This window comes from Heteronotia binoei, chromosome 2 (genome assembly GCF_032191835.1).
Source record: "Heteronotia binoei isolate CCM8104 ecotype False Entrance Well chromosome 2, APGP_CSIRO_Hbin_v1, whole genome shotgun sequence".
Lineage (NCBI taxonomy): Eukaryota > Metazoa > Chordata > Lepidosauria > Squamata > Gekkonidae > Heteronotia > Heteronotia binoei.
Genome location: NC_083224.1, coordinates 106,445,592 through 106,455,605, shown reverse-complemented (window position 1 = coordinate 106,455,605; position 10,014 = coordinate 106,445,592). Strand labels below are relative to the sequence as shown.

The 10,014-nt window shown below is 46.6% G+C and overlaps 1 protein-coding gene across 1 annotated transcript in view; it reads right to left on the bottom strand.

Annotated features, from left to right (window-relative positions):
* Window positions 1-695: 695 nt before the first annotated feature.
* The window catches only part of SLC5A9 (solute carrier family 5 member 9), a 221,397-nt gene continuing 212,078 nt past the window's right edge, over window positions 696-10,014 (bottom strand). Inside the window, exon 15 of the mRNA XM_060231788.1 lies at window positions 696-904. Coding sequence (XP_060087771.1) covers window positions 696-904 — 209 coding nt within the window. The remainder of the gene's footprint in view (window positions 905-10,014) is intronic.

The following is a 10,014-nucleotide window of genomic DNA, read 5'->3' as shown; positions in this document are numbered from 1 at the left end:
AATATAGAAGCTAGGCAAATAGTGCATTTTAAAAGTATTTTTCTTTAGAGGCTTGACTTGGCTAGGAAATTGAAACTGCATTCCATTCCTCCCAAATGTCCTTCCTGGATCTCTTAGCAATGCAATAAAGGTCACACTTCTCCCAGACACAGAGCAATTTAGGCTAGTGGGAGGATGATAGGACCTGGGTTTAGTTATCAATCTGCAATGCCGCACATCTTGGCACATTTCAATAGGGAAAATACATAATTTAAGACTTAGGTCTGGTTTTTTTGGAATGTGTAAACTGATAACACTGGAGCTCTAAGTGTTAGGAGTATCACCAAATGGCCTTGAATCGAAGAACAAGCAGAGAGAATAAACAGTTTTATTGTCTTTTTAAGGTACCAGTATGTCTTTCTTGATATGTAAACAATCTATAATTTCACCAAGTCCATTCCAAATTGGGATTCACCAATGGAAAGAAGTCAAGTCATATAGTGTTACCTGTGTATCCAATAATGTTTGTTTGAATAATGTATGCTTAATGTATGCCTGTGTCATCAAAGGAATAAGGTCCCTGGTCACTTTTGTAATCTTTGGAGAACTTTGGGATGTTCTGAGGTCTTAGCACCTAATGGGCCCTATAGCAATTAAGGCAACCAACTGTGTTCTCATCTGAATTCCCCAGAAGTCTTGGCTCATCCAAAGTAGGCTCATCCAAAGTAGCCCCATAAGAACACATTAATAGCTAAGAGAATGATGGCATTGATGCTGCAGATGGCTTTCCACAATGGTTCTTCTTTGATGCTGGTAAGATTCCTTTCAAGGGCTGTTTGCTCGTCTCTGGTTAAAGTGGGCTTGGGAGTGGTGGAAATACCACAGAACCAGAAATACACTTCCTTCCAGCAAGGATGTTTCACTTCTATAGGGGGAAAAAATAGAAAGCTAATTGCTTTGTTTTAGTGTCAGTATGTATCTCACTTCATATTCTCAGCAAAAGAAAGAGAAAGAAACAAAAGCCAGATCCCTATCTCCAAGGGATTATAATATAAATTTAGAGGAAAAGAGAGACAAGACTAATAAGAGATGAATGAGAGCAAATATAATGCACTTTATGAAACAGACCTTCTCCCTAAAATTGTAAGTAAAACACATTTTCACTGCCATTTCTAAAAAGGAACAAATATGTCATCCATGGAGTGACCTTATGGTCAAGGACAACATAACTTAGTGTGCCAGATTTTGGAACAAGAGACCACTGTGCAGTCTAATTCCCAATGCAGTTTCTGCTCAAAGCCAGGAAACAGCTTGCTTGATAGGATAAATAACCTGCTCCCCACACCAGCACCTCCTAGCTTCAGTTTGAACATTGAGATTACAAGACTTTGGCTGTTTAGATCCCATTAACACTTCAGACAACTTAAACATAAAGATGAGAAGGACCCAGAGTGCTGCATATCTACTTAGCAGGTCAGAGTATCATATGAATACAGGTGAAGTTCTAGTGTTGGATATTTGGCAAGAACTGCACCATATCAGGAGACTTTGCTTTGTTTGCCTTCAGATTCCCTTAAATGATGTCTTTAGGGCAAATTAAATCAGAAGGTAATCAAAACCCTGTTGATTAGATTCAGATGGGATCTACAAACATCCAAATGATTCTGGTTTGACCAGATCTATGAGTTTCTCTGCAAGATGTTATTCCTCAGTTTTGCCATTTCCCGCTCCCCAATCATTGGGAAAGAGCACTGTTACTCTGTCCCCCATCCCCCTATGCCTTTAAGAGAATTAAAGACATTTGCCTACCAGGAGAAATTCTGAGTATCATGGTTTTTTATTGTTATCTATTTTCATAGTTAGCACATTTTTATGAGTGGGATTACTGTGTCATTAAAACGTACATAGTAAACAGGTGAAGCTTTTCCAGGCATCAAAATGGGTTCCTGGAAAATCTTCATCTGTAAAATGATGCACCTATTAACATTATAGAGCATCTCAATCTACCTTTTTCACTGGGGTGAGCTTCTCAGCAGCTCCAGTGGCATAAGCATAAAAGACCCAAAGCCTCATTATAACTTTGGATGAAGGATGTGGCATTTCCTTTGCCATCAGCACTAATAACCTGATCACCAAGATCTGTTTGCAAACAGATGCAAGGATAGATGAGTTAGTTCATGTGAAATAAAAGGTGAGAAATAATTAACAACATTAGGTTGAACAGATGCTTCAAATGTGAATCAAGCCACCTGTCAGACTCAAAGACAGAAGTCTGAGCTCATATCATTCTTCCACTGTTATCAGAACTGACTGTGTCTTTCCATAATAAGGAAGGACAGAAGACAATTAAGAAAACTAGTAGGGGGGAGGCCCCTGCCAATAATTTCATTCCAATTATTCAATTTAAAATTCAGATTTTGAAAAAATTGCCATGGCATAGCTTTTAATCACCAGACACTAAGATGTTGTGCACAGAACGCCAAAAATAATTCACTGGATTCAGTAGAAGTGTAAGGCAATCTCTTTTAACTACCCCCTCATCTTTCTACTGGCATGTAGTTATAGTTAGTTGTGGATGACAATTCAACAAGGCAATGGGAAAAGCCAGCACACAATTTTAAAATGGCAGACAATAAAGAACATTATCTGAACAGAAATTTAAATAGATTTGCTGTTAATGTGTTAGACTATAAGCAAAATTTGTCCAAACAGCTCAGCTAAGTGTAGTAGACACATTTCTCTGCATTTGAAGACATGGAGTAAAAAGATCTAATGAACAGTCCAGAATTCCAAACCAGTAGTCCCTAATTTCATGCCCAGGGATGTAATTGTGCTTGCTAATGTGTCCTAGTGTATACTTCTTGATCCTTAGCAATAAATCCCAAAAGCCTTTAGTAGAACTGGGAAGAATGTAGCTGATTATCTGAATTCTGAGATCTCCTTGGCCATCTTATCACAGTCATCCTCTCAGATTTACTATTGTCACGGAATTTCTCATGCTCCTTAGCTCAGAAACCTTTCCTTGTTGCTACAAGCTTAGCAACCCATGCTGCAGCCAATTTATCAATGGTCTTGCTCTTGAAGCCATTTTGTGGTAGTACCCACTACCCTTTTCCAAAATCCCAGAAGGGTCCACAGGATCAAAAATATTGGGAACCTCTAACCCAGGCAGAGAATAATAATCCTCAACTTTCCATTCTTCCCTGAAACAAAGCTCAGGACAACATAGATCCTCATTTACATGTGAGGTAGGCTACAAGACAACAAGGAAGTTTTCATCCTCATGAAAAGTTTGTGGCAGCTCTTCTCTCTCTCTCTCTCTCTCCCTCTTTTTTTTTGGGTGGCAGCTCTTCTCTCTTTTGAGCTTTATGGAAATACCAATCCTTCAGTCAGGCTTCATAGAGAAAATTACTATAACTTTGATATGAGATCATTCTGTGTATTTCCTTCCTTCCTTCCTTCCTTCCTTCCTTCCTTCCTTCCTTCCTTCCTTCCTTCCTTCCTTCCTTCCTTCCTTCCTTCCTTCCTTCCTTCCTTCCTTCCTTCCTTCCTTCCTTCCTTCCTTCCTTCCTTCCTTCAATTTATGAATCCCCTATTCCTCACAATGTAAGGCTTTAGGCAATTTACAGCCAATAAAAACAAGTTTAAAACAACCCAAAGCACAATTGCATTACTTCAGATGGTATCTTCATTAACCCATTCTGGACTGTGCTGCAGATTTGCAGGCAGGTGAGGAATGGGTCGAAGCAAAGATAGAGGAAAGAAGAAAGGAGGAGGGTGCCAGCTATGATGGAACTGTCACTGTACTCAACTAAAAGCCTGGCAGAATATTTCTACCTTACAAGCCCTGCAGAAATACACCAGGTCCTGCAGGGCCCTGATGGTATTTGGCAGAGAGTTCCACCAGGTCAGAGCCAGGGCTGAAAAAGCCCTGTCTCTAGTTGAAGACAGCTGGATATCTTCTTAGGACCAGGGACCACCAGTAGATTGTTCTCAGCAGAGCATAACATTCTTCTGGGAACATACTGGAGAAGGCAGTCCCAAAGATAAGTAAGTCCCAGACTGCTCAAGGCCTTGAATATCAGAACCAAAATCTTTAACCTGACTCAGAATTCCACTGGGACCCAGGGTAGTTGGTGCAGCACAGTTTGTATATGTGCTGCCCATGGTGTTTTCATTGGAACTCATGCCGCCACATTCTGGACCAGCTGGAGCTTCTGAGTCAATCTCAAGGGCAAGCAAGCATAGTGTGAGTTACAGTAATCTAGCCTGGAGGTGATCATTGCTTGCATTACAGTGGCTAGGTCAAGGCATGACAGGAAAGGGGCCAGTTGCTGAGCTTGAGGTAGATGGAAAAATGCCAACCTGGCAATATTCATGACCTGGGCCTCCATAGTCAAGGAGGCATCCAGAGTCACACCCAAACTCCCAATGAATGGGACTGGTATCAGAGGCATCTCATCAAGTCTGAGAAGTCTTTGCCCCAACCCAGAAGTCCCCCCACCCCAACCACAGAACCTCTGTCTATACAGCCTGCTATTTTTTAACCACCCCACCATGGCCTCCAAACCCTTAGCCAGATTTTCAGGGTGTCCAGGTGGCTGTCCAATAACAGATATAGCCCAAAGTTTCACACCAGCTGGGCAAGGGGGCACATATAGATGTTAAATAACATCAGAGAGAGGAGTGCTTCCTGTGGAACCCCCCACACATCAGGGGGTACCCAGGCAAAACCCTGTCCCCTAGTGCCACCCTCTTTTCCTGACCACAGAGAAATGAGGTAAGCCTCTGTAAGGCCACCCCACAAACTCCCACATTGGTGACACGATGAGTCAAAGGATCATAATTCACTGTGTCAAACACTGCTGTGAGATCTAGTAGCAGCAGCAGTGATGGCCCGTCTTGATCCAGCTGACAATGGAGATTGTCAGAGTGACCAACATTGTCTCTGTCCCATGGTCATCTTCAAAGTCCTAGGGCTCCTTTGAAGCTCATCTTTCCTTTTGCAGGAATGGAAAAAAACCTCTTAGGAGTGAGAATTTCAATATTCTGAGTCTATAAAGGAGAAAACTCTCTCTGTGTGTGAAGTGTTGTCAAGTTGCTTCTGACTTATGACAACCCTACGAATGAATTAGGCTTCCCAAATCCCCTGCCTAGCCGGGGGACCCCCGATTTGGAGCCTTCTCCGCCTGCTCGCCAAAAAATCTGGAAAGCGGGGGGGAATGGCGGCCCTTCCCACCTAGCCCTGATCCCAGCAGTTTCTCCTTGCCCTTCCCTTCCCACCCAGCCCCGATCGCAGCAGCCTTTCTTCAGTTTTCCCAGGCTGCTTCCCGCCCCCAATCAGCTGGCTGGCGGGGGGGAGGGAGAGGGAGCCCCGCCCGCAAAGGACCATGTGCCTTTGCACCTCTGGAGGCTTGACTTGAAAGGCTTCAATTTAGGATGGTGTGTCTGTGTTTCTGTGAAGAAGCTGGCAGCAACTGGTGAGTAGAGAGGCCGATCCGCTGCTTCAGACTCGCCAGAGGGGGGGGGGGGGAGAGGGAAACGTCTTCATTAGCACTTAATCTTCCAGTAAACAAACTACCAGCTGCAACCAGCAGCCCACACTACCTATTAATTAGGGTTATTTTGGGGTCTTAAATTGATTTAAAATTGAATAGTTTTATCTGACCTTAAGGGATTATTATCCACTAAATCGAGGTAGGATAGTGGCCAATTAATTAGAAGAGGGTAGGGGGAGGGGGTGAAAAAGAAAAAAAATTAATTATTACTAAAATTATCATTAATTAATTGGTTGAGACGACTAGTAGTGGTTAGAAATTTTGAGGTAGAGTGGGCAAATGAACAGAACACGTTGTGTGGTTGCTGACTTAAGACAGAGACCCAGCTTTCAGAAAATCGGGATAAGTGATGTCGGGCCAGGGGATTCCAGTGCTCCTGGGGAGGGGAAAGTACAGCGGTGGGAACAGGCAGAATGTGAACGGAAGGAGTACGAGACACAAGAGGGCTCGCCCCCCTTCCAGCCTGTGTCCCATCCCAAGGATGGCAAGTGGGACGGCCAAGTGGAGACACTCGCCTCCGTCCCTGGTGATGTGCAACGCCAGGTCCATAAATAATAAAACCTCAGTCCTGCAAGAATTTTTCATCAGGCAGGACATGGACCTGGCTTGCGTGACGGAGACCTGGGTGCGGGAGGGGGAGACAGTTGCTCTCTCCCAAGTAGCCCCGCCTGGGTTCTCCGTCCTTCACCAGGCCCGGACTAGCGGGCGGGGGGGAGGGGTGGCCTTTTTCATGCGGGAGGATTGCTCCTTCAGGAGGCTTCCGCCGCCAGAGATCAAGGGCGTGGAGTGTGTGGGCCTGGAGTGGGACGTTGGGGAGAGTCTGGCAATCTGGCTGGTGTACCGTCCGCCTAACGCACCAGCCAGTGCCCTGCCGTCCTTGATGGAGGCTGTAACAGGCTGGGCATTGGAGCATCCTCGACTTATAGTCCTGGGTGACTTCAATGTCCATGCCGAGGACGCAGCTTCCACTCGTGCGACGGACCTAGTGCTTTCCATGGCAGCACTGGGACTTTCCCAATATGTAACAGCGCCCACACACCAGGCTGGGCACACACTAGACCTGATCTTCGCGGCGGGAGTAACAATGGGTCAGATATCTGCTGAGGCAGTGCCATGGTCTGACCACCAGGTCCTGAAGGCCCGTGTGGACATACCACCTCTGTCCCGTTTAGGCGGTGAGCAGATTTTGGCTCGCCCGCATAGTCAGATGGACCCATTGCGGCTTCAGATGGCTATGCGGGACCCTTGGCCTACCGGCGACTCGTTGGATGGACTGGTGGAAACCTGGAACAACCGGCTCTCCGAGGCCATCGACGAAATCGCCCCCAGACGTCCTCTTCATCCTCGATCACGATCCGCCCCGTAGTATACCCCGGAGCTGCATCGATGAAACGACGATTAAGACAACTAGAGAGACAATGGCGTCGCGCTCGTGACGAAGCTACGAGAACATCATATAGGTCATTTATGAGGGCCTATGAGATGGCTATTCGGACTGCAAAGAAGGAACACTTTGCATCCAGAATCGCATCTGCGACCTCGCGCCCAGCACAATTGTTTAGTATAATTCGGTCATTAACAGAATTGCCACAGGGCAAACAAAATAGTAGAGAATTGGAAATAGGCTGTGAGGCTTTTGCGAGCTATTTCGCAGATAAGGTCTCGTCACTCCGACACGACCTACCCGCCATAATTAATACAGTAGATGAACTTGGGGCACCGAGCACGTCTTCTGGTTCAATTCTGGATTCCTTCAGTCCACTCAGTCTGGAGGAAGTCGACAGGACCCTTGCAGCTGTACGCCCTACGACCTGTAGGTTAGATCCGTGCCCGTCTTGGCTTATAAAGGCTAGCCAAACGTGGCTACGTGAACCACTACAGGACATCATCAATAGGTCCCTGATTGAAGGGATCTTTCCCACACCTCTTAAAGAGGCAGTGGTCCGTCCCCTCTTAAAAAAACCATCAGCAGACCCGGCCACATTGGCGAACTATCGGCCGGTGTCAAACCTTCCCTTCCTGGGTAAGGTCATAGAGCGGGCGGTGGCGACTCAGCTGCAGGGATTCCTGGAGGACACTTCCGCACTGGATCCATTCCAGTCCGGCTTTCGGCCAGGTCACGGGACGGAGACAGTTCTGGTCGCCCTCATGGATGATCTTATGCGACATCTGGATCAGGGCGGTTCTGCAGTGCTGCTGTTATTAGATCTGTCAGCCGCTTTTGACACGGTTGACCACCAGCTACTGACTGACCGCCTCACCGATGTGGGGATACAGGGATCTGCCTTGCAGTGGCTGACTTCCTTTCTCCAAGATCGGGGACAAAGGGTGGTGATAGGGGAGGAAGCATCCCAGAGGCACTCCCTTAGTTGCGGGGTGCCGCAGGGAGCGGTCCTATCCCCGATGTTATTTAATACCTATATGCGCCCCCTTGCCCAGATTGTCAGGAGGTATGGACTGGGTTGCCATCAATATGCGGATGACACCCAGCTCTACCTAATGATGGGTGGCCAGTCTGACTGTACCCTGGAAAATCTAGACCTGGCATTACAAGCCGTGGCCTCTTGGCTCAGACTGAGTCGGCTGAAATTGAATCCGACGAAGACGGAGGTTCTCTACCTGGGTCGGGGCGGTCCGGGGAGAGAGATCCAGCTGCCGGCCCTTGATGGGGTGCCACTAATACCGGTCCCCAAGGTCAAGAGCTTAGGCGTGCTCCTTGAGTCCTCCCTTACAATGGAGGCTCAGGTGGCAGCCACTGTTAGATCTGCCTTTTTCCATCTTCGGCAAGCACGGCAGCTGGCCCCTTACCTGGACCGCAGCGACCTAGCGACGGTAATCCATGCTACGGTCACCTCAAGAATAGATCACTGTAATGCTCTCTACATGGGGCTACCCCTGACGCTAACCCGGAGACTACAACTAGTGCAGAACGCTGCGGCACGGCTGTTAATGGGGCTACCACGACGGGGGCACATTCAGCCAGTGCTGAGAGAGCTGCACTGGTTGCCTGTTGTGTTCCAAGTTCGCTTCAAGGTGTTGGTATTAACCTTTAAAGCCCTTTATGGTCAGGGACCTGCCTATCTACGGAACCGCCTTTCCCCATATATCCCCCAGAGAGCACTGCGATCAGGGACAAAAAATCTGCTGTCTGCCCCTGGCCCAAAAGAAGCCAGGCTATGTGCAACAAGAGCTAGGGCCTTCTCGGTGGCAGCACCAGAACTCTGGAACACCCTCCCAGAAGCTATAAGGGCCCTGCGGGATCTGTCGGCGTTCCGCAGGGCCTGTAAGACCGAAATGTTTAGACAGGCATTTCTGGTTGACTGAAAATGAGCTGCCACCGGACATCCTACAGAAGCTGGTGGTCATAGTCAGAACCCAATACCGCCAGACTGGATCGAGATAGCGTAATAGTTTTAAACTGATAAATGTATTATGGTTTTATATGTTTTATGGAATGATTGTTTTTATGATACTGTAAGCCGCCCTGAGTCCGCTTGCGGAGAGGGCGGGATATAAATGCAAAGTAATAAATAAATAAATAAATAAATAAACATTATTCCCTATGTGATCGATTCTCATAGGGTATAATGGGGAATTGTTCTGGAGGTTTCGGGGTCTCTGGGGGAGCTGTTTTTTGAGGTAGTGGCACAAAATTTTCAATATAGTATCTAGTGCCTCTCTCCAAAGTACCCCCCAAGTTTCAAAATGATTGGACCAGAGGGTCCAATTCTATGAGCCCCAAAAGAAGGTGCCCCTATGCTTCATTATTTCCTATGGAAGGAAGACATTTAAAAAGGTGTGCTGTCCCTTTAAATGTGATGGCCAGAACTCTCTTGGAGTTCAATTATGCTTGTCACACCCTTGTTTCTGGCTCTGCCCCCAGTGTCTCCTGGTTCCACCCCCAAAGTCTCCTGGCTCCACCTCCAAAGTCCCCAGATATTTCTTGAATTGGACTTGGCAACCCTACAATGAAGGACCTCCAAAATGTCTTATTGGTAACAGCCTTGTTCAGGTCTTGCAAACTGAGGGCTGTGGCTTCCTTTTTGAATCAATCTATATAATGTTGGATCTTCCTCTTTTCCTGCTGCCTTCAATCTTTCCTAGCTTTATTGTCTTTTCCAGTGACTCTTGTCTTCTCATAATGTGACCAAAGTATCATAGCTTCATAACAATCTTTACTTAATGTTTTGGGGGGCTTAAAAACTGTATTAGTTGATAAAAACTCATCTATTTAGATGTTCTGCTGGTCTTTGCTATCAGCTTCATCAGTAATCAGTCTGTTGTAAAAACAATGAATGAGCATCTTAAGAAGAAAACTGTATTTATATCTGTTCTATGTGAAGCCTCAGCTTGTGTCATTATGTCCTGGAATTCGGCCCCGCCCAGGCCGCGCCGCAAAGCGGCTGCACGCCGTGAAGCCGCTCTTTGCCTCCCCGGAAGGATGGGAGGCTGCGGGAAGAGCTTACCGCCCACCTGG